General features: G+C 53.5%; 2 protein-coding genes across 3 annotated transcripts; both read left to right on the top strand.

Annotated features, from left to right (window-relative positions):
- Positions 1 to 1323: 1323 nt before the first annotated feature.
- CCL22 (C-C motif chemokine ligand 22) lies at positions 1324 to 7092 on the top strand. Its single transcript, XM_047712569.1, has 3 exons — positions 1324 to 1453; positions 2570 to 2693; positions 5389 to 7092. The coding sequence occupies exons 1-3, from the start codon at positions 1381 to 1383 to the stop codon at positions 5471 to 5473; spliced, it is 282 nt and encodes a 93-aa protein (XP_047568525.1). The 5' UTR covers positions 1324 to 1380; the 3' UTR covers positions 5474 to 7092.
- A 284-nt stretch (positions 7093 to 7376) lies between these two features.
- On the top strand, positions 7377 to 25703 carry CX3CL1 (C-X3-C motif chemokine ligand 1). 2 transcript variants are annotated; one of them, XM_047712106.1, is made up of 5 exons: positions 7377 to 8029; positions 8252 to 8413; positions 14399 to 14486; positions 20624 to 20744; positions 22488 to 25703. In XM_047712106.1, the coding sequence occupies exons 3-5, from the start codon at positions 14417 to 14419 to the stop codon at positions 23623 to 23625; spliced, it is 1329 nt and encodes a 442-aa protein (XP_047568062.1). In that variant the 5' UTR covers positions 7377 to 8029; positions 8252 to 8413; positions 14399 to 14416; the 3' UTR covers positions 23626 to 25703. The 2 variants fall into 2 exon arrangements, with proteins under 2 accessions (XP_047568062.1, XP_047568061.1); XM_047712105.1 differs by lacking the exons at positions 7377 to 8029; positions 8252 to 8413 and having other exon boundaries at positions 14182 to 14486.
- Positions 25704 to 26874: the final 1171 nt, after the last annotated feature.

Here is a 26874-nt window from a genome sequence, read left to right as displayed (position 1 = left end):
TGGGCAAATCCCCTTATTCTCTGAGCCTCAGTTTCCTCCTTCGTTTCATGTGTCCTGAGTGCCCACTGGGGACCCCACTCTCAGTAGACACTGGGAATGCCAAGACAGACATAAGCAGACCCTTGTCTTCCAAGAGCATGGAGTTTGGCTTCTGGGAAGGGGTCTGAGAAAGGGAAAACTTGACATCGTCTGCTCAAGGCCATGTTCTAGGTCACCCTGCAGAACTTTCAAGTCCTGAGGGGGTGTGCTTACCTAGTAGGTGACATTTCAAATGGCTCTTAATGCATGAGTAGGAGTTTATGCAATAGAGAAGTAAAAAGGGCATTGATGCCCAAGAACAGACTGCAGAGCTCTTTGAGGAAGTGTGAGGACTGTGGCGTGATCCCTCAGAGGAGAGTGGCCAGTGTGGGAGGGAGCGTGTCTGGGAAGGAGGCCTTGAAGGGGCTTGGGCTTGGGCTCTGCCCTCGGGTCAAAGGTCACAGCAGGGTTTTGAAGCAGGAGAGAGGCCTGTGCAGCTTTGAATCTGGGCCGCTCCAGCCACCCCAAGAGGGGATTGAGGGCTGAAGCTGGTCTGGGGTAGGGGTGCCTGGGGTGGAGGTGGCCTGGACTGGGCAGGGACCATGGGGCTAGAAGGGAGGGGACAGATTCAAGAGAAATGTAGGAAGTAGTCAGTAGGATATGGTGAGAGATCGAGAAGGGGGTGGATGAGGAAGAGACCGGAGACAGCTGGGAAGGAAGAACAGGCAGGAGGGAAATGTGTGGAAGCTCTTTGCAACTGTTGAGGGGATCATGCATTGGCCCAAATTGGGATTTTGGGAGAAGCGGCAGAAGAGGCTGATGCAGGGCGCAGAAACCAGCCCCGTGCGTTCTCAGGCCTCTCCTTCTGAGGAGAGATCAGTGATCAAGATCATCAAGGCTATAAGGTGAGGGTTTAGGACTGCTCAGCCCCTGCCCACATGCATACTGCCTTACAAACAACCACGGAGGTAAATAGGTAGGGCTGTGAAGCCATCTCCCCCATTTCCAGATGGGCAAACTGATCCTCAAAGACATCCAGTGACATGGTGAAGGCCATCGAGTCAGTGGACCCTGGAGAGCACAGGCCTCTAAACCCAGCTGACGGGGGATTTTGCAAGTCTCTTGAGACTCAGAGGGGCGGGCAGACTGGGGGTCCCCTCTGAGCTATTCCCAGCCACAGAGAATTTCCTTTTATTTGGAGGAAGCGGGAGTTCTTCTTTCATAATGTGAATGTCAGAGATTCTGAGCCCACCGGTGACTAAGAGTGTCTGAAGCTTGTGGGTGTAGCAAGTGTTTAAATACCAGACCTCCCTGTCATCCGGTGAATACAGACACCTGGACTGGGACACAAAGGACAAGAGCATGGCCAGCCTGAAGACTCCGCTCCTGGCTGCCCTTGTCTTTCTTGCTCTGACACTTCAAACAACTGAGGCGGGTAAGGCTGGGGAGAGGGAGGACTCCCTGCAGAGGCCAGGATCAGACACTGCAGTCTCTTCCTTAGGAAGCAGAAAGAGCACCAGACTGAGAGAAAATGACCCCAGTTCACTTCTGGCTCTGGGCTAGTCATGTTGCTTCTCTGGGCCTCAGTTTATGCATCTATGAAATGTGTAGTCTCAAAGGCTTGGAGTCTAGGATCTGTCTCAGCTGGGTTGGGGGTTTGTGGTGGGCATGTCCTGGGGTCCTCTGGAGACCAGAGAACTCAAGCATAGGACCCTTGGGGTGTGGAGAAGGAGCCACCAAATGGGGCCGTCTGGGATGGGAAAAGGCAGGAGCTGGGGTAAGGGATATTCCCTTGGAAAGCGGGTCCTGCTCTCCTACCACCTCCTGTTTGCTCCAGAGCCTGCCCTCGACACTGAGTCCCTACCTTCTTTTACTCAGGTTTGGGGGTTCCTGGGAACTCTTCCTGCATTAAAGTCCCCATTGATTTGGTACTGTTATCACCCTTCTGGTTGGGGGAGGCGAGTGGGACTTGCCCAGGGTGGCCTGGTAACAGGGCAGAGCAAGACTTGAACCCAGGTCTGCCACCATTGGACTCTGCCTGAGACCTTATCCTGACTCACCAGAGTCATGCTGTGTGACTCTGGGTAAAATATCCACCTCTCTGGGTTCAGCTTCCCCCATATACACCTCGAAGGTTAGAGTAGGTGTGAGGTGAAGCCGACCTCTGCCATTGCCTGGGAACTCATCTGACTCAAAATGCACGTCTGACCCAGCGAGGCTGGGGCCGGGCGCCGGGCGTTCCCGACAAGCCCCCAGGTGCTGCTGATGGTGCCGGTGCGCTGGCCTCACCTTGAACAGTTGGGCTCCTTCCTGTGCAGAGTCTCGGGTCCCACCTAGAAGCCTAGGGCTTCATTGATTCTCAGTCACTGTAAGTCCCTCTCCCTGGAGCCGACCTACGCAGACTGGGCCCTTCAGAGACCCTGAGCTTGGGGACTTTCAGGGTCCAGAGTCCCCCTGGCACCAACCTTCCACATGAGAACAGAAGTGCTGGCTCAGAGGTTGGGGCCATGGGTGACCTGCCTATGCCCAGCTGGGGAACCTTCTCCTCCAGGTCCTTATGGTGCCAACGTGGAAGACAGCGTCTGTTGCTGGGAGTACTTCCGTCACCCTCTGCCTCTGCGCATGATCAGGTTTTTCTACTGGACTTCAGACTCGTGCCGGAGGCCTGGCGTGGTGTGAGTGTGGAGCTGGGGAGGCAAGGGCCTGGCCTTGGAGAGCCGGGTGGGTTTGGCCCGGAGGGTCCGGGAGAGGTGCGGGGGGGGGGCGGGGGACAGACCCAGGGATGGGGGACGTACAATCCGTCCTTGAAATGGCTCAGAAAAGAAATCCTGTGGTCATTCAACAAATCTAATGGGGTGCCTGCCAGGTGCTGGGTGGCGCGCCGGGTCCCGAGGGTGCGGATCTGAATGAACCAGGCGCCGGCTGTCTGTCTACACGGCAGAGCTCGCGTGGGCCGTGCGGAGCTGTAGCGTGGGGAGCAGCGTGCCGGCAGTGTGCCCAGAGCCTCTGAGTCAGCAGCGATGCTCCTAGCAGAAGCATCTGGAATCCTCCCCAGCGCCCTGGGAGTTATCTGAGGCAGCCCATTGCTCCCCGAGGAGTGCGGAGCCGACAGAGAGTATCCCACGGCCAGGCACGGTTCTGAGCATTCCTGTGTGAACTCAGGTCACCCCACAGCCTTCCTACAAGGCATGCGGTCATCTGCATTTTGCAGATGGAGAAACAGGTGCAGGGAGTTGGGTGGGGGGAGTGATTTGCTCAAGGCTGCCAGGCTCGAATCAGAACACCTGGGTCCCCCAGCTCAGGGTTTTCTCCTGAGGTTTTTGTTCTCCTTTGCCTTTGTCTCTCCATGTCTTTGCTTCCTTTTCCTTGGCCTGGAGCCTGGGGCCTGCACCTGCCACTGGCCGCATGAGGTGGCCTGTCCCTGGGGCCGCCCCTGCAGGCTGCCACCTGTCAACCCGCTCAGTGGGGTGTCTGGGCCTGGGGCCTCATGACCCCCTTTGGGGCTCCATCATCTTCTCACCTTCCTCCTCCATACTCATCTTCCATCCCTCACAGGGGTCTGTGGGTGAATAACAAAGAGGGCTGAAGTGGGTTTGTGTCACTTCAACGCTGAAACTCAGTTTCCCCATCAGTATAACAGGAGCGATCACATTTATCTATCTATCTATCAATTTGTTTCTTATGGCTTTTTTTTTTTTTAAGATTTGTTTATTGGACAGAGAGAGACATAGTGAGAGAGGGAATACAAGCAGGGAGAGAGGGAGAGAGAGAAGCAGGCTCCGTGTTCTGCGGGGATGTGGGGCTTGATCCTAGGGCCTTGGGATCACGACCTGAGCTGAAGGCAGAGACGCTTAACAACTGAGCCACCCAGATGCCCCCACTTTCTTTTTCTTTTTTAAGGATTTGAGTTTTATGTAATCTTTCCACCTAATGTGGGGCTCGAACTCACAAACCCGAGATCAAGAGTCGCACGTTCCACCCACTGAGTCAGCCAGACAGCCCTCCTTCATTTATCTTTATTTATCAAATCTGTAAAGAGTGCTCGCTAAATGCTAGGCACTTACAACCACTTTATAAATTAGAACTCATTTAATCCTTGAAACAACCCTATGTTGTAGGTGCTGTCTGATCACCTTTTGCCAGGCAAGGCCAGGGGCACAGAGAGGTTGTGGAACCTCCTGAGCGGCACAGGGCATGGTAATAGTAAGTGAAACGTGTAATGCTTGGTCCCTGGCCTATAAAGATGTTCAGTAAAAGACAGCACACGTGATTATTGGATTTTGAGCCAGAAGGCGCTCTAGAAAGAATGTCCTGACAAATGGGGAGATGGAGTTTCAGAAGGGGGCTGAGTCTTGCCCAGTGTCACACAGCAGCCAGGGCAGGCTGCCCACGTGGCCAACATCAACATTGCTGCCTTCTTTGTTCTTTCTGTTCACTGGTTGTCTGTGGGGTGGGGGCAGGTCTGAGAAGTAGGGGAGCTTGGAGTTTCTAGGCCCCATGGACAGGCTCTTGAGAGGCAGGAAGGGAGTAGGGCTGTGGGGATGTCCTTAACCTCTAGCCAGCTTTAAGTCCATTTCTGCCAACAATGGCTGTGAGGGTGGAAGACTTAGCCTGCGATTGCTATGTGATCTTGGATCAGTGCCTACCTCTCTTCTCTGTGCTTTGGGCTTCTAGGGGGCATAGTGAATCAGATCTTACCAGCTCTGGCACTCGGGCAAGCTGCTTTACCCTTTTGGGCCTCACTTTCCTCACCTATGAAATGGGTAGAATAATAGGGCCCCATAGGATTTATGAAGAAAATCGTTGTTAAGAGTTCAGTTCCTCTCTGCTGGGAGCTGCTCTGAGCCCATCAGTTTGTATTAACTTATCTAATCTTCATTCAAGGACCACGATTATCATCCCCATTTTACAGATGTGGTAACTGAGGGACTTGCCAGCAATGGTAGAGCTAGGATTTTAACCCAGATGAGCAGGCTCCAAAGTTCCTCGGTTACTACCCAATATCCTTTCCCCCAAGGTGATGTGAGCAATGGTTGTGAGACTCCTGGGCATTTTATTCCCTGACCTGACCTGGCACTCAAGCCTGGGGCTGAGGAACTGAGAGTCCGGGAAGTCCTAGCCACTGTCTCCTCCTCTCCCTGTGAAGAAGTGTGTTTACATACATTCTTTATGAGGCAGGGGCCTCATAAAAGTTGAGACATTCTATGTAGCAAGTACTCCTGCCCGGGGCAGGGCCACATAAATGCTAAGCGACTCTGTATGGTGGTCATCTCTGCATACCGTAAGTGACTCATAAATGCTAAGCTTCCTGAGAAGAGTTGTAGCATCCTTGCTGCATGCTAATGCTCCCTCATTCCCTCCTCCTTCCAGCTTCCTAACTGTCAAGGACCGGGAGATCTGTGCTGACCCCAGAATGCCCTGGGTGAAAAAGATTCTCCAGAAACTGAGCGCATGAGGAAGGGCCCTGCCCTGAGGACCGTGGCCTTGGCTCCTCCGGGAAGGCTCACAGAGCCCCACATCCCTGCCATCACAGCTGTCCCCCAACACAAGCCCGTGCCAACGAATCTCTCCACCATCTTTTATCTCTGTCCCTGAAGCTATCACACTCAGACGAGCCTCCACACTGTCCCTCATCCCCCCTCTTATGCCTCCAACCCATCCTCTACCCCACCACAGCCAGAGAGGCCACAGTCCTGCTCAGTTACTCCCTGGCTCAAAAACCTTCCCACGGCTCCCCATTGCCCCAGGCTGTGGTGAAAGCTGGGGAGCCTGACACCTGTCTCCAGCCCTGCCTCACTTCCCTTCGCGCATGTTGGATCCAGCTCCCTGTTTTCCAAACTCATGCTGTACATACGCTGTCCAGGTCTTTCTCAAGGCTGCTCCCGATGCCCAGAATGTCTTCCCATCACCTGCACATATCCAACCCTCCCGGCCCTCTGAGGCATTGCACAGCCCAAGCAGCCAGAAATTGAGTTTTGTTTTAGTTTTTGTTTTTTCAGATGTCCCCTGACCCTCTGCCCTCTCTTAACAGCCCTGATTGCAGTCTGCCCAGAATTCTCAGGACTTGGGGGCTTGCCCTCCAGCCCCACTGGCTGGACCAAGGTCCCATGCCTGAGTTACTTTGTCTCCTGGCCTCTAACACCGAGTGCAGAGCACAGGGCCTGGCTCAGAATCAGGGCTCAACGAATGGCTATAGACTGAATTAATAAAAGTAATGTTCCTCTCCCAGCTCCCAACTCCCACCTCCCAAAGACCCTCACACATCAATACAGAGACTCAAGTTCATCTAGAAAGCAGCCAGCTGAGTCAATTGGGAAGCCTCAAATTTGCCCAGATTCACCTTTCGTCCCCATTTCAGTTTTGTGTTGGGTCTCTTTACTCTTCTTGTTTCTCTCTAGTCTTGACTGCTCCTTGAACCTCCAACACCCAGGCCTGAACTCTTCAGAGTCCCCCTACTTTCCCTCTCTCTTTTCCCTAATAACCAGTAACTTAATTTTCACTATGGTGTGAATGACTACACTTGGCTTGGTATTAACAAGCTCTAGCTATATTTCTATAAGAAAAGAGGGCAAATGTTTAAGGGGCCAACTGAATGAATGGAGGAATTTTAGGAACTGTGTGGGAGGGGGACAAGGAGGAGCTTTTCTGGTCCTGGGAGTGTGCAGGCATAGTTAAATGGAAGAGCCTTGGGTGAAGGTTGTTCTTGGGTGGCAGGGGTCAGCATAAGGACTGGGATTTGGGGTTTATCTGCACTTTCTTGGGGACCACAGATTCACCAGACAAAAGAAAGAAACTTTACACACAGCTTGTTTCTTTCTGAGGTGGCCTGGGGCAGTGCAGGAGGGAGTCATTGCTCGGAATTCTGAGACCGTTGAACCTCTCTGAGCCTCACTTAAAAATGAGAATACCATTCTCTGTGGGGGCTGTGTGGTTAGGTCCAGGACACGGGAAATAAAATGCTAACCTACCCCCGGCCCATGCATAGTGCCCTCCAGCATCCTGGGATTTCCCCTCCCTTCCTGTCCTGACCTTGTCCCTCAGGCCTTCTGAAAAAATAAATCCTCTACAACAGTATCTTCTTGCTTCCTTGGCATTTGCTGGCCTGGTAAGGTGGGGCAGGGAGCACCGTCACCCCCTCACTCCCAACGGGGAAGCCCTTGATGTTACTGATGTGTAAGCTGGCCTGCCCAAGGTCACCCTGAGAGGCGATGAGGAGCCAGGACTAGACATGAGGACCCGGGGAGTAGCTGTGGAGGTGCCAAACCCCAGACATTTGTCCACCAGGCCAGGCCCCTGCCGAGCCTCTTGTTGGGAGGATCTGATGAAGTCACTCATTCAGGCCCCAGTCTAGAGCTTTAGGCCGCATATTCATTCATTTATTCATTTGTCGGTCACGGATTCAATAACCCAACCTCAACCCTCCCCCTTGAAGCATCAGCACAGAGGAGGAGGAGAGCGTATTAGTCAGGAAAGTCTGCTTCCTACAATAAATAGTCCCGAACCTCAGTCGTTCATTTCCATAAGAGCTTTTTTCTTCTCCCTTGACATCCGATAGTATTTTGTGGGTGACCTTCCATGTGGTCATTCAGGGACCCAGGCTCTTTCCTTCTCATGGCCCCGCCCTCCTCCAGGACTTGGACTCCTCTCCAGGAGGATGAGGCTGGTGGGAGCCAGACCGGGAACGGGGCTCCTGGCTTCAGTCCACCTGCTGTTGGCAGAACTCAGTCACGTGACCACCCTGGTCCCAAGGGATGCCGGGAAGTACAGCCAAGCCGTGTGTCTGGGAGAAGGAGGGAGTGAGTATGGGGAGCGTTTAGTTGCTGTGGTGCTGATTCCTCTGGACTCTCAAATGGGCCCACTTTCCTGGACTAGACATAGCTCTTTCTGCCAAAACAACAGAAAAGGATTCCCCCGTCCTTGGGAAGTCTTTATTAGATCAATTTAAACATCGCTCCGCAGACATATTTGCATTGGTGACCTATGCTCCATTTTAGATCTGGCTCTTTGGAAGGTATTTCTTTCTTTTTTTTTTTAAAGGATTTTATTTATTTATTGGACAGACAGAGATCACAAGCAGGCAAAGAGGCAGGCAGAGAGAGAGAGGAAGGGAAGCAGGCTCCCTGCTGAGCAGAGAGCCTGAGACAGGGCTTGATCCCAGGACCCTGAGATCATGACCTGAGCCGAAGGCAGAGGCTTTAACCCACTGAGCCACCCAGGCGCCCCTCTTATGAAGGTATTTCTAAGGCAGTGGCTTCAGACACCAAGAGCACCTGTCTGGGAGGCAGGGACAAGCATCGGGAAGGGCACGCGTCATGGATTCAGACAATTGCAGGAACTCTCACTGACTGGTGTCTGGAGCAAGCTTGTTGGTCCCCGTGAGCCTCGATTTCTCGCTCCGTGAACAGAGGGCAATAAAAGTAGGTATGCGTGCACGAGGTGGTGAGGACCCAAGCATATAAGAAAGTACAGACAGCCCACTAACAAAATGGGCAGAGGCTTGAATATGTATTTCTCCGAAGAAGATATTCAAATGGTCAACAAGCACATGTGAAGATGCTCCATATCCCTCATCATCAGGAGAGCATGAATCAAAACCATTACGGTGTGGGGCACCTGGGTGGCTCAGTGGATTAAGCCACTGCCTTCGGCTCAGGTTGTGGTCTCGGGGTCCTGGGATCGAGCCCCACATCTGCCTCAGCATCCCTGCTGAGCAGGGAGCTGCTCCCCCTCTCTCTCTGCCTGACTCTCTCCCTACTTGTGATCTCTCTCTCTGTCAAATAAATAAATAAAATCTTAAAAAGAAAACATTACGATGTGAAGCTATTCTAAAAAAGACAAAAAAAAGTTTTATTTCCCTTAGTCTTTTTAAAAAATTATATTTATTTTCATTTAAATTCAATCTATTGGTGTCAGGAGCATGGCTCTTGATCTCAGCTGTAAGTTCAAGCCCTGCGCTAGGTATAGAGATGACTTGAAAATAAAGAAAGACAAGATTGTCAAGGGTTCGGAAAAATGGCAACCTTTGCCTACTGGCGGAGAGAAGGTAAAGTGGGGGCAGTCACTGTGGAAAACAGAACGGCGGTTCCTCAAAAAATTAAGGGTAGAGTTACCATGTGACCCCAGAATCTCATTCCTGGGGGTAGACAGGAAAGAATTGAAGGCGGGGACTTGACGAGACCTTTGTACATCTTCACAGCAACATTCTCCACGATAACCAAAAGGTGGAAACAACCCGAGTGTCTGACTGGTGAATGGAGAAGCAAAACATGGTGTACACGCACGAAGGAATATTATTCAGCCCTAAAAAGGAAAGAGATGCTGGCACCTGCTTCAATATGGGTGAGCCCTGAGGACGTGATGATTTGTGACAAACACTGTCTGATTCCTAGAGTAGGGAAAGTCTCAGAGACAGAACGCAGACTGGCAGCTGCCAGGGCTGGGGGGAGGGGGAGGTGGCGGTTAATGGTTTGATGGGTCCCGCAGTTCAGTTTGGCAAGATGATAAAGTTCTAAAGACAGTTGATGGCAATGGTTGCACATGCTGGAATATACTTCATGTCACTGAACTGAACACTTAGAAATGGTCAAAGAGTAAATTTCATGATACAGATATTTTACCACAGTATAAAAGAAGGTGTGGCCAGGCAGGTGCACAGACAGGGAGGAGGGCCAAGTGCATGTGAGCAGCTCTCCTTATGGACCAAAGAGGTGAGCTGAGCAGAGTGGGGTGAAGCGGGGAAGAATTAGGAAGGACGGTTCCCCCAGGGGTTCTGGGATGAGGTGGCCATCTCACTGGTCACCCTGTCCCTCTTTCCATCCTGGGGCCCCACAGGAGTGTCCTGGGGGCTCTGCCCTGCTCCCCACAGCTGTTTCTGTTCTGCTTCAGGGGCTAGGGGAGTCCCTCACGTCCCACAAGAATATGCAGGCTTGCCTACTCCCTGGGGCACCCAGGCAGGCTGGCAGATTGCCCAAGGAAGGTGTGGGCGGAGATGCCCCAACCCCTGCTCTCTACTAAGTGCTGGAGGAAACGCTTTGTCCTGCTGCCCAGGGTTGTTCTGATTGTTGCTCTCATTAGTCCTCAGCTCAGAACCTCCCCAGCTCCCCTCTGCCCCTGAACAGGACTCTCGTTCCTCACTCCAGCTTCCAGGTGTCCAATGACAGCCTCCCTCAGAGCCCATGGCATCAGACCATTCCCCATTCCCTTTTTACCTTGGTTAAAGGTAGGTTAGGTTTGCCCTGTGCCTGGAAGAGTATGTCAAAATCCAGCCCGTCTACACAGGTCAGGTTACTTACAAATCACAAGGGGGCTGACCCTTCTCCACCCAGAGATTTAGGGTTGGCTGTGCATCAACCTACCCACGAGCGGCGGGACAACCTGTTTGCCGTGGTGGATGTAAGGTGCACCGTGAACTACACAGTATTACTCATACCAGGTTCTTGCCAAGTATATGTAGCCAGGGTCTAATCGAGTCTGTAGATCTAACTCCGGTTTAGAGGAAGAGCACAGGTTAGGGGAATTACTTGGATGATGTCACAAGAAAGCCATTTACATAAATTAAGAATGAGAACAGTCTATGAGACAATAGTTTTTTCCTAGCAGTTAAATCTCTTCTGTTGTGCTTTAATATCTTCAATACATCTGGGACCAGAAAAAAAAAAAAAAGACAATAGTCTTGAAGCTCTTTAGAAAGTCAATGCCATGAAAAATGAGCAGGGGGTCGCTGTAGACCAAAAAGAAATACCATCTGCAAGGCATAAAGCTCAGACTGGATCCTGGTTCAAAAAATAAAAGTAAGAGAAGAGGAGAGAAGGAAAGGACACACAAAGAAGAAGGAGAGTAAAGAAGGTGAAGCTATAAAATACATCTAGGGGACAGTGGAGAAAATTAATTATTAACTGAATGTTACATGATGTATAGGAATTATTGTTAATTTTATTAGGTGGGATAATAGTATATTTATGTGAGAGAGCATGCTGCTTATCTATCTATCTATCTATCTTATCTTATCTTATCTATCTATCTTATGGAGATACATGCTGAAGGCTTTAGGGGCAAAGTTTCAGACACTTTTGAAATGGCTTGGCCAAAAAAAACCAAAAACCAAAAAACAAGAAGACAAAAACCCCTCCACAAATGAAGCAAATATGGGAAAATGCTAATCATTGAGTTTAGGTGCCAGAGATATGAAAGGTCTTTGTTGCATTCCTTCTTTATTGTTTACCATTTTAAAAACTTATTTTTATTTCTTAATTTTTTTGGAGAAAGAGGGCTCGCGCATGAGCAGGGACAGAGGGAGAATGAGAAAGAGAATCTCAAGCAGGCTCCACACCCGGCACGAAGCCTGACGGGGGGCTTGACCTCAGGACCCTGAGATCATGACCTGAGCTGAAATCAAGAGCCAGACGCTTGACTGACTGAGCCACCTGGACACCTCAGTTTAGAATTTTCAAGACAATAGTGTAAAAGAAAGAAAGCAAAAGTCTGCCCTTCTTTGGATCAAAATGTCATCTTCCACTCCTGCTTTCCTTGATTCCTGGATAAGAAGAAAGGCCTCTCTCCCTCTCCCAGGTCCACAGCCTCAGAGTCTCTGGTAGGACTTCTCTCTCCTGTTGAGCTGGGGTTCGTTAGAGCAAAAACCGATGTATCTGCCTTTGGGTCCCCGGTCCCACCATGGCGCCAGGCACACAGTGGGGCTTAATGGCAAACACTAATGGCCCCTGCGAGCCGGCACTGTGAAAGTCATTCCTTTTATGAACTCCCCCAGTGAGTGAGCTGGTGATGTGGCTATTAGCATCCCATTCTACAGATGGGGAAGCTGAGGCTCAGAGAGGTTAAATAACTTGCCAAAGGTGATTCTTCTAAGTGGTGGGGTCACGTTTGCCTCCAGGTCTTGACTGATCTGAAAGCCTAGTTACCATGGCCAAACTGAATCATCTAAACTCAGTTCTTGATGCCTTGATAAGATAGTGTGGCTGACTGTTCCAATTTTGCAGGGGAGGGGTGTGGGGAGCTGGGCCGGAAGAGGGTAGGGGATGTCCCCAAGGGCTGAACAAGGAAAAGCAGAGCTGTACTTGGTGTTTTGACATCTTCTTGGCATCAACTCACTTCGTTCTCAGCCGTCCTCACAGTGGGGATGGAGGAAGGTGGTATCGACTCCTGGTCATGAGCTCAGACTCCAAGGCCAGCGGGCCAGGGCAAACTCAGGCTCCCCCACTTCTTGGCTGGCGATCCTCAGAAAATTACTTAACTCTTGTGTTCCTCAGTTTCCCCATCCATAAAACGGGCCATGATAGTGGTGTTTCGTTCACACGCCAGGTCATAGTGACTCGAGTTAATCACACAACGCACTTAAAATAGCGCCTGTCTCAGAGTAAGTGTGAACTCCGAGAGGTAGGGAAGCTGCCCAAGGTCACACAGCAGTGCCAGAGCCAGGACCATCGGATTCCAAAGCCCCTGCTTTCTGAACTTCTAGACTTCTTTGGAGCAGAGTCTGGGGCCAGAGGAACAAGGGTCTTAACCCTCCAAATCCCTGCCCGACCTGGCTCTTGGCCTTCATGAAGTGCAGGGCTTCCCAGGACTTGTCCCTTGCCTCTCCCGCCTTCTCTTCCCTGCACGCCTTCCTCTCCCCAGCCCCTTCTGTCCCTTGTCCCTTCTTCTCCCACTTCTCCCCCTTCCCTTCTCTTCCCTTCCCTTCCTCCCTCTCTTTTTTCTCCCCTTCCCTCTGCCCCCTTCTTCATCTGCTCCTGCCTCCATGGACAGAGCAGAAAGAACCTTGGACTGCAGGTGTTATCACATCTTGTCCCTCTCTGGGCCTCAGTTTTCCCAGATATAAGATGAGGGGCTGGACAACGGCAATGTGAAGGTCACCTGCTTTATATTTGCATGGGATGGGACGGAATCCCTGAGCCTAAATACAACTGGCCCATGCCAGGGGCGTTCCTCCCCATCAAGCAGGAGTGTCCAGCCTCCCACCTCCATGCCCCAGTAGGTCTCCGGTGCTGGGTTAGACAGGGAGCCTCTGGCCTTGGGGAGCTCTAAACCAGTTGGCTCCATAGCCTGGAGCAGTGGCATACAGGCACACTGGTTTCCGGCTGGCGTGTTGCCATAGACACCTAGATGGGAGTGGTGGGTTCATGGTTAACTCGGGCACTAGATTGGGCTAGGTGACTGCTGAGTCTTCTGGAGTCTCAGGGATTGTGGCCACTGTCTTTGGGGAAGGCGGCCGTGAAAGCGGGCTGTGCTGTCTGTTGCAACCCCTGCAAGTGAATCCCCGGGTCTGGTGGGAACTGGCTGGTCTTGCCTGGTCTTGTGGTGGGGGGGCAGGAGGAACCTGATACCTGTAACAGGGAGAGGAGCTGAGAAGTCAGAGCTGCAAAGCTCTCCCTCCCCTGTGGGCGAGCCCAACTCCCTCCTGCACAGATAGGGAACTGAGGCACCCAGGAGAGGCAGGACTTTCCCTAGGGTGCCTGTGGAGTCAAGGACAAATTGTGAGGCCCCGAGTGACCAGGGTGGGGCTGGCAGTCCTGACATGCCTTGCAGGGGCCAGAGCAAGGGCTTGCTGTGGGTACAAAGGTGGAAAGGAGAGGTAGAGGAGCTAGAGGCCGGGAGGCCAGGGCTCTTTTCTGTGTCCTAAACTGTACACGTCCCTGTGGGCCTTATTTAGTCTGTTCTCTGCCCTGGTGATCTGGATGACCTGAGGTGACCCTACCCCCTCTCTGGGCCTCAGTTTCCCCATCTGTCCCTCTGAAATTGGGCCAGATCATTCTTCCAGCAAATGTTGACTGGATCGAGCCCCTACTGTTTTGCCAGGCTCCATGCTGGGCTCAGGGATACGTGGACGAATGAGGTCCCCCTAGGAGCTGGGGCTTCAAGGGGGAAAGGTTGGGGGGTCCTTCATGATGTGGGAGAGATACTTCTTCCAGACCAAAGGAGAGCTTGTCAGACCCAGACTCCAGGGTCCTGAGTCCCTCCTGGCTCACTGGCTGCCAGCACTCTCTATCCTGTCCTTTTGTTTTGTGGCTCACATAGGGCTAGGGCCCCAGGTGCCAGCTCCCGAGGTAGGTGGCCCCCGCACATGCGGGGAGAGAAGGCTCTCTGAATGCTGTCAGGCCTGGTCCAGACTCCACCCCCCCACTCCCCCCCACAGGCCCGAGCCCAGAGCCTGAGCTGGCTCCGTTCCTTGGCAACATCCTGAGGAATCCAGCCGCTGCACACTGGCTCCCTTCCTTTCCCCTCCCACCCGCCTGCCTGCTGGAGGCGGAGGCAGAGGCAGCAAGCCCCATTATAAAAAGCCATTATAAAAAGCGACAGAGCTAAGGCAGCAAGGGGACAGCACTTAGCTCAGACACCGGCCTGGCCCTGCCTGGACCCCTGCACGGACCTCCGCCCGCCCTGAACCATGGCTCCTCCGCCCCTCTCGTGGCTGCTCCGCCTGGCTGCCCTCTGCCATCTGACCATGCTGCTGGCCGGTGAGTGGGGAGGACTCCTGCATGAGCTAGGTCGAGGAGCCTCCGGCCCCACTCCTGCCCTCCGCCCGATACCGGGGAGGGGGCCCCCAGACCCAACCTGGGTAAGGTCCACAGTAGGTGCTTCCTAAGAGTGTGGTGGAGGGGGCTGGGCTCTTCCCTGACCCCAGATTCGGGACTGCCCCTCCCGCTAGAAAGATTTCCAGTCTCCAGGGACTGCCCCCTGGCCCGTGAGCAAGGCGGCTACTGCTTGGCAGCGCAAAGGGGTGGTATGGGTGGCACAAGGGTGTCAGGCACAAAGGGGGTGTTGGGGGGAGGGGGACCACGAAGGCTGAGGAGGCTCCTGCTGGGCACTGGGTGGGAGGCCCTGGCTGACAGTGGGCTGGGTCTCCCTTCCCAGGGTTAATGTGTAACCTGAAACCCTGACTCCTGTGTCTCAAGTCACAGTCAGGGTTTTCTTCTGCCCTGATTTCCAATAGGGGACCTAGGACCTGTAGAGATCAAGGTCACTGCAGATCACGGATTGGGCTTGTTGCTGTTGCTCTGGTCTTGTAGTCCCAGTCTCTCTGCCTGTACCTCGACCATGCTGCCATCCTCCTCCTCTAAGCACAGCTCAGAAAATGCTTCACCTCCCGATACTGGCTCTCCAGAGCCCAGAACGTGTAGGGCAGCGTGCGTTCATCCCACTGACATGATTAAAATGGAGGCCCAGGGAGGTCTAGAAACCTGCCTGAGGACGCAGAGACAGCAAGGAGGGCAGGTGGGAGCCTGGGTGCGTGCTCACCACCTCTGTGGGCCACATGGCCTCTGAGAACTCTTTGAGCCAGACTGTCTCGCATTTTGAAGCTCAGAGAGGCTTAGGAGCCTGCCTTGGGGCACACAGCAATCTGGGAGTATGAAAATTGTCTCAAGCTTCCAGGACCCCCCCATGGAACACACTGCCTTTTGAGTCCCTCTATGGGGTGGAAAACCAAGCAGCAGGCCAGCAAGCAGGTCGGGGGCGGGGGGAGTGCAGAAGGGGCCAAGGGCTCCTGGGTCTGAACCCTGAAGCCAGAGGTATTTGGAGATAGCACTAAAAGACGGGGAGTCAGATGGAGGTTGCTTTGCCATAGCCGTGACCCTGAGTGGGGTCTTGCCTTCTTTGGTCCCGGGTGCTGCACATTTAAATATAGCCATTGCCACTGGTGCGGTGGGGCTCCTGTGAAGGCATTTTGGAAGTAGGAGGAGAAGGATTACTTATAGGAAACCTGGCGGTGGGTGCGGGGGAAAGGGTTTCTATGATAAGATGAAGAGGGGATGTTTGGGGGGAGCAGGGACAGTCTGTGGATTAGCCTGAGGCTTTAGGATATCAGGTTTGTGCCCTAATCTTGGTCACTGACTTCCCTGGAAGATACTCACACTATCTCAGCCTTTCTGAGCTTCAGTTTTTGCCTCCTCCTGCTGGTACTTGGCCAGGCCCACCTTGGGGGTCCTCCCCCACACTGTCCTTTGTGGCTCTGAGAGACCCCCTGGGAGCCCCTGCAGGAGGGGGCGGTCCCCAGCAAGGCCCTGGGGTGGTGGTGCGGGGGTGGGGGGGGTGGAGGGAGCGGGGGTTCTAGCTGGTGCAGGGCGGCTGCGTCAGTCCCCAAATGTGGGTTTGCGGGGCTGTGTGAGGCGGGAGGCTCCTCTGCTTTATATAACCAGCCCGCAGAGACAAGTCAGAGCAGAGAATTTTCTCCCAGAGCACTGACGCATTCACTCCTACTCAAGCCCCGGCAAGAAAGAGGGAAAAAAAATCCGTTTTAAGCTACTGTAGTCTACCCCCTGATCAGCCGTGGAGGCGGATGGGGAAGGCAGGGAAGGCGAACTTCACGAGCGTCAGATCCAGGCCCCCGTAGAATTTAAATAAAAATTCCTCTGTTCCTTCCTTGGTTATCATTTTACATGTCACAAAGCACTTCCTTGTGCATTTTGTTCATTCATTGAACAAATAGTGGACATATCAGCTACGTGCCTGGCACTGTTGGAGGGGCTGATGCGTCAAGATCCCAGACCTCAGAGTGTGGAGAACCAACTGGGGAAGACAAGACAATACAGAAAATAAATTAGTAAATGATTTGGTCTTTTAGAAAAACAGGCTGTGGGGCGCCTGGGTGGCTCAGTCGTTTGGGTGACTGCCTTCGGCTCAGGTCATGATCCCAGGGTCCTGGGATCGAGTCCTGCGTTAGGCTCCTTGCTCAGCGGGGAGCCTGCTTCTTCCTCTCCCTGTTGCTCCCCCTGTTTGTGCTCTCTCTCATTCTCTCTCTGACAAAGAAATAAAATCTTAAGAAAAAAAAAAGAAAGAACAGAAAAACAGGCTGTGATTTAAAAACAAAATGAATGGAGAGAGAAGGTTGTAGGGGGAGGTGTTGAGATTTTAAGTAAGGGTCAGGGAAGGCCCTCGGAGAAAGGGACATTGAGGGAAGCCGAGGGAAGATCCTTGTGGCTATCTTGAAGGCAGTGGTTTTCAGTGGGTGATTTGGCCTCTCAGGGGCATTTGGCCAATTTCTGGAGACATTTTTCTTATTACAGATGTCCCATCAGTTTTGGTGGGGGGATGCTTAGAAACCTAGTGGGTAGAGCCCAGGGATTCTGCTAAACATCCGTCCTACAGTGCACAAGACAGTTCCCAGGACAAAGAATGATCTGGTCCAAAATGTCAATGGTGTTGCTGTCGAGTGAACCCTACTCAAAGGGTCCAGATATTTAAAAATCTTTATTCTCACAACCCCTCTGTGAAACAGATATTATCATGTCCATTTTACAGGTAAGGGAGCTGAGGCTCAGAGAGTCTGAGTGACTTGTCCAGGACACACACCTGAGCAATGGCTCAAGCCCTCTCTCTGTCACCTTGCTGAGAGACCCAGAACATTTTTGTCTTCTCCTGCCTGTAAGCCTCTTACCAGCCCTTGAGGTCCAGCCTAAAGGACTCTTCCTCCAAGAAGCCTCCCCTGATTATTTGCAGTGGGAAGTGGTCTCTCCCTTGTGCAAATCTCAGCACATTTGGGGGTCTATTCTGGAACATGGTGTTTTTACCTGGTGTTTAAGGCTGTTTAGAACACTGGGATGCCTAGAGGCTGGGAGGAAAACAAAATCTGCCATTAAGCAGCTGTGTGGCCTTGGGCAAGTAATTTATTTCTCTCTGATTTTCAGCTTCTGCATCAATTAAATTGAGGTAGCAATATTCCCTTTGCAGGGATGCTGGGAATTAATGAGAGCAGTTGTGCCTGTGCTAAGTATACAGTCCAGCACACAGTAGATGCTCAATAAGATGAGCTCTGGTACTTTGTGGGTCTGTCTTGGCTGCCCTTCAGGCTGAGAGCTTCTGAGGGCAGAGACAGACCTCCATCTCATTATGCCTCATAGCACCCAGCACAGGCAAGAGGGAACATCAGCATTTATTGGTTGACAGAGTAAACACTGCAAGCTGATGGTGTTTATTGGGATTGAAGTATTCTCCCTAAGCTCAGCACCAATGGGAGAAAGATCTCAGGGTCAAGGACAAGAGAGCCTGGGTCTTTGTAGATACTCAAAGGTAATTCAGACAAGTGTTGGCTGAATTAGGAAAGGGATGGATGGATGGATGGATGGATGGATGGATGGATGGATGGATGGATGGGTGGATGGATGGATGGGTGGATGGTTGGATGGACTGATGGATGGATGGATGGATGGTCGGACCAATGGATGGATGGATGGATGGATGTGGATGGATGCGTAGATAGAGAGGTAGGTGAAGTGGTAAGTAGAATGAGACATTATTTCATTCAATGACTACTTGCTGAGTATCCACTTTGTGCTGGGAAGCACTGTGATACCAAGACTGACAAGGGCCCTGCCTTCCTGAAATTCATGTGACAGTAAATGGCTGGCTAGAGGCATTATTTCCAATTACGGAAAAGAAACTTCAGAAAAGAAAAACCCCCTCAGATTAGTTACATAGCCCTTCCCCATGCAAAACCAAGAACAGAGACTGGCCAAGGGTATGCAGGCACCATGGCAGAGGGTGGGACTTTGGGGACAGGCTGCCTTTGTGGGTCTTTAAAGCCCTGCATGTGAGCAGTGGCCTTCTCCACCCTGCGACATAGAGTTGAGAACGCAGACTGACCATGCCTAACTACCCCTCCTGCCCACTGGCAGCCTCCCCCTGGCTCCAGGTAGCCTAAAACTCCTGCAGACCAATCCAGGGGAGGCTTCCTGGCTCTATTCAGTAGGGCCAATGGGAGGGTGCAGCTGAGTCTTTCTAAAGTCCGTCCGGGGGAGAAGGCAGGTGAAAGGCAGCAAGGTAACTTTCATATACTGGTTCCTCAGAGAGAAAAGGCAGCCCGTGACTCAGGCACCAGGCACCAGAGTGCTTCTGCCTACCATGGGAGCTTCTAGAACTGCCCCTGATGGCCCAGATCTCAGAGATCCCTGCAGGCCCCGATCCCCCCTTCCATAGTCAGAGTGGGCTGAGGCTAAGAGGAAGCGATGGCAGAGGAGAGGCACATTCTAGAAGGGGTGTGTGTGTGTGTGTGCTTGCACCTGTATTCAGGAAGGCAGAGCATGTTTGCACATCCACATCCATGTAAATGCTTGTGCACAAGCCATAAGGATCAGTTGGGGCCTCCCAGGCCCTGCCTGGCTGGGGAAGATCATTTAGTTCTCTGGACTCCACCGTCCTGGAAGTCCTGGCCTCTAGAATTTTGCAAAACCCTCTGGGGTCTTGCTTCTGCTGCTAAGACCTTGACCCAGAGCTGAAACTCAAGCTCTTCCTTATTTTTTACATACCCCTCTTGAGCTGACACCAAGTCGAATACATTTTGCTGGACATTTTAGGGGAGGGAGGAAGGAGGAAAAGCAATGCAAACAACTTCAGATGTTTATATGAAATATTTGGGTTCTTGGGGCACCTGGGTGGTTCAGCCTCCGACTCTTGATTTTGGCGCAGGTCCTGATCTCAGGGTCGTGAGACTGAGCCCCTCGTCAGGCTCAGCAGGGCATCTGCTTGAGATTTTTCTGCCCCTCCCCCTACTTGTTCTCTCTCGCTCTCTCTCTCTCACATAAATAAATAAATCTTTTTTAAAAATCTGGGTTCTCAACTGTCTGTTGAGTCACCCCCCCATCCTGTTCTGGGGTTTCTGTCTGGCTCCGTGCCATCCTCAGGCCCCTAGCCATCCTCTTCTGCCCCCCCAACCCCGTGTACAAGCCCCATCTCCACCCCTCCTCCTGACCTCTGTCCCCCTAGCTTGCCCAGGGGACTCCAGATGGCCCCCTTAGTTCCCCTCAGCAACTGCTGCTAAACTCGTCTTGGCTCTCCCCGGCAGAACGGAGGATCCCCTGCTCAGCGGACTGCACCCTCAGCCCCCTCAGAAGGTGGCTGTACTTCCACATTTAATACTTTTTGTCTGTTCCTTATGCCTTATGTGGTTTTGGGGGGGCGGTGGAATACGTATGTGCCGTTCCGTTTGTTGGTGCATGTGGATGCACGGGGGCACGTGACGTGTCTCAGAGGTCATGGAAATCCACAAATATCATCAGCCTGACAGGGAGGAAGGGGGTGTGTATGTGGTGGGCAGAGGGTTTCGGGGCGTGAGAGTTGAGAAGGTGACTTACTGGGGTAAAGGGAGGGTTGGGGGTACATAGAGCCATGGGCCCAGAAGGGACCAGAGCCCAGCCTGGTAGGAGAGCCCATTCCCTCACTTGCTGGCTGTGTGACCTCGGGCAGATCCCTGTCCCTCTCAGGCTTGTCCTCCTTTCTGTACAACTGACCAACTATGACAACTTAATTTTAAAAATTAAACCCTCACTACTGACCAGGCAGTAGAAGCTTCCTAAATAAGAATCCATTTTCGTTAATTTTTATAACATCCCTATGAGGTAGATACTCTCATGTACAGGTGGGGAAACTGAGGCATAAAGAGTTGTGGGGTTTTTTTTTGTTTTTTGTTTTTTTGTTTTTTTTTTTTGGAGGGGTGTGCTGAGGAGTGGGGCAGGGGAGCTGAGGTCAAGGGCCTTGAAGACCCAGGCTGTGCAAGGCAGCGGCCATGGCTTGGATGGTGTGGCTGGCATGAGCTGGCCTGGGACTGGAAAGCCAGATGCCCCTGGACAGTCCTGCTGACTGGGGGCCTCTGTGGGCTCAGGACAGCACCATGGTGTGAAGAAATGCAACGTCACCTGCAACAAGATGACCTCGGAGATCCCCGTGGCCTTACTAGACCACTACCAGCGAAATCAAGAATCCTGCGGCAAGCCTGCCATCATGTAGGTACTGGCCTCTGGGCCTCTGCCAATCCCCGTCCACATCCTTCTTCCTCATCTGGGCTCCTGCCAAGGGCCTCAGCAAATTGCTCCTCTTGCTCCTGGCCTCCTGGCCCTTCACTGACCTTAATATCTGTCCCCCAGGGTAAAGGTTGGGAGCGGCTTCCTGAAAGGCCTGGGGCCTGGGGCAGCTACTGAGGGGGTGTGTTTCAGGTGACTGTCGAAGCTGCTGGATTTCTTGGGGACGTCAAGCACGGTGGCCTCAGAGCGCAGGCTCCAGACTCCAACCCATGTGGTGCAAATCCTGGCTTCATCACTTACAGGGGGCGGGGGTGGCTCTGTGGATGTTATCTACCCTCTGAGCCTTAGTGTCCTTATCTGTGAAATAGGTAGTTGGGAAGATGACAGGGGATGATGCAAATAAGCAGCTTGTCAGGGTGCCTGGGAGCTGTTGCAATAGGAAAGGCAGAGATTATTATCCACACTTGACAGTGGAGGAAACAGGATCCGTGTGAAACTTTGAGCTAGTCTACAGACTGGCCTTCAGACCTGTCATCTCATCAGGAAATGGCCGGCAGGTTCTCGAAGTACAGGGCTCAGCAAAGAAGTGTGCTTCATTCCACCCACGGTGCAGCTGCTAAGAGGGTTCAGGGGCTAGTGCCCTGACCTCTCCCCTTGCCTGTTGAGGCTTACTTCCCCCAGGCTCCCCCATGTATTTGCTTCTGTTTTCTAGGTAAAGAGGAAGTGGGGAGCCCCAGGGAGGGAGCCGTCGCCCTGGGCTACACCTTGCCTCTGGGGGCCTGAAGGGTTATGCTTGCTTCCTGCTCTTCTCTGGCTTCCCCAGCGAACCAGAGCCATGCACCTTCGCATGACCTCTCTGAGCCTTGGTTTTCTCATCTGTAAAATGGGGATGGTCGTGGTAGCCACCTCTCCTGGGTGGGAGGTTTTAACAGGCAAAATGCCTAACACAGCGGTGTGGAGCATAAGCTCCTGTCAGCTCTGAGCTGTGTTCCCGGCACAGAGCCAGCCACACACAGCTTCGGAAGAAGCTCGAGATTTGGATGGCACTCTGGGTCCCAGCGGGACCCCCATAGATGTGGCCGGAGCTCACTCAGTGTGCTTTTGGCCTGATGATACACACTAAGAGGTAGAGGTCCAGTGGGCAGCTGTAACTGAGGGAGTGGGAAAGAGGACATTTGAGTCAGTTCCTTCCAGAGAAAGGAGCCCCCCCGCCACCCCCAGAGCTCACCAGTCACACACCTGCCAGCAGGGAGCACCAGTGGACAGCTCCCCGCAATCAGAAGACACAGGCCAGAGCCCCCTGCCTTATGGTGAAGACATTATTATTAACATTATTATCATTTTTGGCTGTTACTCTGAGCCAGATGCTTTACAGATTTTTTTTTTTTTTTACAATAACACTGAAGTGGGGTGACCAGCTTAGCCGCAGTTTTCTGGGACTTTCACAAGACATCCTATATCTTGAGGATCCCCCCCCCACCCCGCTCAGTCCCAGCTCTTCCGGGGAGGCTGGTCACCCTACAGGAGGTAGGTATGCGATCTTGATTTCTCAGGTGAGGACACCCAAGTTCGAGGAGGCAAGCAGCCGGAGCTAACCAGCTCACAGCTCCTGAGTGGTGGGAGCGGGTTTCCAGCTGGGTCTGTTCTCTGGCAGAGCGTTATATATGGTGCTTCTACTCTACGTGGCATCTGGGCATCACTGGGTCCTGTTTTCCTTCCTTGTAGCCTGAGGACGAAAAAGAACAGAATCTTCTGTGCCGATCCAGAGGCGGAATGGGTTCGGAGAGCCATAACACATCTAGATCGCCAGACTTCTGTTCCGATCCGAGATGGCGGCAGGTTCGCGATGCAGATCGGTGGGGGTGAGACCAGGACCACCACGGCCACCGTGGGAATGGACAGTCCTGCAGTCACAGAGCCCAAAGCCACCCAGGAAAACAGTGGCCAGGAGACACAGAGCGCCTCAGGGACTTCCCCAGAGCTGCCAGCGGGAGTGGCTGATTCCTGGGGGACCGGGTTCCCCTCCACTTCCAAGGCTCCAGATGGAGGAGCACCAGCTGGGTCCCAGAAAACTGAGTTTTTCAACGCTGTTGCCCGCACCACCACAACATCCTGGCAGAGTTCCGCTGCCTACAAGCCCGGGTCAGGCCTCTGGACTGAGGGAAAGGCCTCTGAGGCCCTCCCCACCCAGACCTCCCCCACCCAGGCCTCCCCCACCCCGGCCCCCTCCACCCAGGCCCCCTCCACCCAGACCCCCTCCACCCAGGCCCCCTCCACCCAGGCCCCCTCCACCCAGACCCTCTTTACTCAGGCCCCCTCCACCCAGACCCTCCTTACCCAGGCTCCCCCTGCCCACGTCCCCACCGTTTCACACAGAGCCTCAGAGGACAGTGTTGGCCCTGAAAGCCAACCTGCGTGGATCACGGGAGACGATCCCACACCAGAGAACCCTCTAGAGCCTGAGGAGATGGGTCCTATTTCAGCTCAAACAGATGATTTTGGGGGGCCTGAAGGCACTCCCCGTTTCTCCACAGTCCCCGTCTCCTCTCAAGGGGTTCCCAGCAGGGAGCCAGTAGCCTCCGGTAGCTGGACCCCCAAGGCGGAGGAGCCCATCCATGCCACCATGGACCCCCAGAGGCTGGGTGTCCTCATCACTCCTGTCCCCGACTCGCAGGCAGCTACCCGGAGACAGGCGGTAGGGCTGCTGGCCTTCCTCGGCCTCCTCTTCTGCCTGGGGGTGGCCATGTTTGCCTACCAGAGCCTCCAGGGCTGCCCCCGCAAGCTGGCAGGGGACATGGTGGAGGGGCTTCGCTATGTCCCCCGGAGCTGTGGCAGCAATTCCTATGTCCTGGTGCCGGTGTGAGCTGCCCACCTGCCTGCCTCCAGTTGTTCGACTCAGACAGCTGCCTGGGGTCCCCCGTCCTCACACCCACTGGTCCCCAAGGGCCTGACCTGAGCTGGGATGATTGGAGCAAGGAGGCAGGATCTTCCACACACAATGGCTCCTGGCTCCCGGGCATAGCCCAGGAGGCCCCTCTTGATCACTGGGGACAGAAGTGGTGGCCTGTGCAACTCACCCCAATGTCCCCAAGTCAGGAAACTTCTGCTGCTGGCTGGTGAGAGGTTCCCTTTGACACTGTCCCAGACCCGATGAGCAATTATTTATTGGAAAACGCCCAGCCCCTCTGGTACGTCCCCAGGTGGCCCACGGTCACCCCATCTCACAAATGAGCCTCAGGCCAGGCCCTCTCTGCCCACTTCCTCAGACCTCCTCATGTCTCTTGGACCCGCTGCAGTCGCCAGTCACCCCGGCAACCTGCGGTGCTATCTCCCCCCTTCCCCTGTACAGAGCCCACACCCAGCCGGGGACCTGTCTTTTCTTGCATGAGCCTAGTGTGGTGTTCCCTGGGACGGCTCCTGGGAAGACTCTGCCCTCCGTTAGGCATTGTGGGAAGGGGACATGAAGTGACCTGGTGGCTTGGGTGGGTTTTCTTCTCCCCAGCCAATGCCATGCGTTGGCGGAACCTTGGCTGTGCGTCTGAAGGCTGGGGTTCTCATGCCCGGTTTGCCACCAACCCAGCAAAGCATTCGTACCTCTGCTTTCCCGTCTGCAGAAGGAAAGAGACTTGGCAAATGTGTGACAGTAACCTGTACCCTGATGGTCCTCACTCACTGTTCCAGACCCGGTTTCCCACACCCAGGTTGTAGCCTCACAAAAGAACACCTTAGCCTGTCTTCACCCATTGGGGAGCCTGGCACGTTGGTGGGCCCTGTGCCTTGCCGGGGGTTGGGGGGGGGGGACGAGGGGTGTGCACGGAAGGGATCTGAAAGCGCAGGTCCTGCTCTGTGGGAGGGTGTCAGTTCCGCGGGCCCCCCTGAGTGGGGACTGGGGTGGGGGGTGCTTGAGGGGCAGGCCCATGCCCAGCTTGGAGAGCAGCCCTCCCAGCATCCACCAGGCTCGCAGGGACCTGAGAACAGTGGGACAAGTGACATGGGACAGGCTGAGGAGGAGGGAGGACCCTCCAGGCGCCAGGAAGGCTGAGGTGCTCAGGGGGAAAGGCCCCTGGGGGGTGGGGAGGTAGCAGGAAGCAGCCCCATGTCCGAGTCAGGGCCTGGGCCCCCTGTTTGCTATTTCTTTCCTGTGACCTGGCTTCCCCTTCCCCGTCTCTCTCTCTCTGAAAACACTGCTGTCCCCATTCCAGGATCTTCCCTCACCTTCCTGCCCACCACAGGCAGGGCCAGGAATTTCCAGGACATTTTTCCACGAGATCAGAATGCACCACTGAAACCTGAGGTTTCATGTTTACCTCTGAAAGACACGCCATCCTCGGGGGAGGGAAGTTGTGGGCACAGAGTCAGGGTTCCCTTTTTGGCTGCTGGCCTCACCCCTCAGGGTCCCTGGGGGCAGCACCCCACCTTCCTCCGTGGTCCCCGTGGGTGACCCTTGCCCTCCTCCACACAGGGAGCCTCCCACAGGCCAGGGTGGGTGACACTCCACAGAGAGATGCTTAGAGGAAGCAGACACAGCTCTGGTCCACAGAGGGGGGCAGCCACGTGAGTCCTCCCTGCCCTCCTGCACCCCCTACTGGGCATGACCTGGGATGTCGGGGCCTGGCTCTAGTGGGGGCCACTTCCGACAGCTCAGAGGGCTGGCAGCAGGTCTGAATGCACTTTTTTGGGCTCCTTGAGGTTGGTGGGAGAGCCTTCAAGGGGTGGGGCCCCCATTACGGGGTTCCTCTACTTTTCGTGAGACAGCAGCTGGGAGCAGCTAGTCCCCCTTCCACGGATTTGATCAGTTCCCCCAAGCAGGACATGGACATCGACAATTTGGGGGGGAACCTCGGAAGGAGTTAGTTGATCCTTTTGCTTTTCCAACCCTATCACCAATGTCTGTGCCATTTTGTATTTTACTAATAAAATGGAAAAGTCTTGTGAATCAAATAACGTAGGTTTTCTGAGGTAGGCTCAGCAACGGGAGCCTCAGGGGTAATGGAACAAGGAGCGGCCAAGAATCTCTGGGTGCAGCCTGCCTGGGGCCAAGTGGTGGGAACTTCTACAGTCAGCAGGAGAAGCAGCACTGGGGATGGGATGAGGAGGATTGAGCCCCTGGCCTGGCTCTGTTCAGCCCAGCTGTGTGACACTGAGCAGGGCCTTTCTCTCTCTGAGCTGTGTAAAATCAGATGTGAGGTTTCTCCTAGTGGCTCCCACCCCTTACAGGAATCAGAATCTCGTATGAAGCCACCCCTGCCCTTCCCCATACCTTTTAAAGCACCATCTCAGGGGCCTTGGTATCACCATTAATGATCTGATGATCCATGGGAGCAAACTGGGCCACATTGTCCACTTTGCTGCCTTGACTCACTGCTGGTCCAGATAAAGATTGATTGAAAAGGGATTATTTCTCAAGGGGCTTGGGTGTTCATAGATATGACCCAAACACCCAAACACTAACCTCCTGGTGGTCCCCAAGTCCTCTAGTGTCCCAGGGTGGCATCCTAAGAGCTGCTACGTACAGTTGTGCAGGTTGGAAACTGCACCAGGGGGCACAGGCAGGTCCAGGCTCTTATTACAGTATTTCGTGGAACCAAAGGTGTGCATTTTTTCCACATTGGGATATCTTTGGGATTGGGATTTGTCTAACAATCAAAGGCTTGTCATAATTTAATCGACAGGGCGGGCCCCAAGCAGCAGCTGCCTTTGGAGATGGGGCCAGGTGGGGATGAGACCGCCGTCCTCTAGCATCCTCTCCACCCCTTCATGCTCCTGGAGCCTATGGCCATGTGAGGTGCCATTTATGATCACCCTTCTCTCGTTTGTCTTGGAGCAAGGATATTTTTGTCTCAGTCCGAGTCTCCACCAAAAGTAGGACAAGGGAAAACAGATCACTATGGGCACATGACTTTGCTTCTACCCTGCTGGCTTCCTCCTTCATTTTACAACCTGCCAAACCCCATAGACACGTGGGTTTGAGGTTCCTGTGGGAGTCTGAGTTTGCTGCCCCTGCGTAAGCTGTAAATTCTAGTATTTTCCTTAGCAGCAAGCCACAGCTCTCCCCATGCCCCCTCCAACCCATTTCCTCCTGCTTTTGCCCATTTCCACCCCCAACGAGGAG

The sequence above is a fragment of the Lutra lutra genome, chromosome 17 (assembly GCF_902655055.1).
Source record: "Lutra lutra chromosome 17, mLutLut1.2, whole genome shotgun sequence".
In the NCBI taxonomy this organism is placed as follows: Eukaryota; Metazoa; Chordata; class Mammalia; order Carnivora; family Mustelidae; genus Lutra; species Lutra lutra.
This window is presented reverse-complemented; position numbering and strand designations above follow the sequence as displayed.

Coding starts and splice junctions, on each gene's coding strand:
- CCL22 (XM_047712569.1), top strand. CDS start 1,381: ATGGCCAGCCTGAAGACTCCGCTCCTGGCTGCCCTTGTCTTTCTTGCT. Junction 1,454..2,569: donor ACTTCAAACAACTGAGGCGG/GTAAGGCTGGGG, acceptor CTTCTCCTCCAG/GTCCTTATGGTGCCAACGTG. Junction 2,694..5,388: donor TGCCGGAGGCCTGGCGTGGT/GTGAGTGTGGAG, acceptor TCCTCCTTCCAG/CTTCCTAACTGTCAAGGACC.
- CX3CL1 (XM_047712106.1), top strand. CDS start 14,417: ATGGCTCCTCCGCCCCTCTCGTGGCTGCTCCGCCTGGCTGCCCTCTGC. Junction 14,487..20,623: donor TCTGACCATGCTGCTGGCCG/GTGAGTGGGGAG, acceptor CTGTGGGCTCAG/GACAGCACCATGGTGTGAAG. Junction 20,745..22,487: donor TGCGGCAAGCCTGCCATCAT/GTAGGTACTGGC, acceptor CCTTCCTTGTAG/CCTGAGGACGAAAAAGAACA.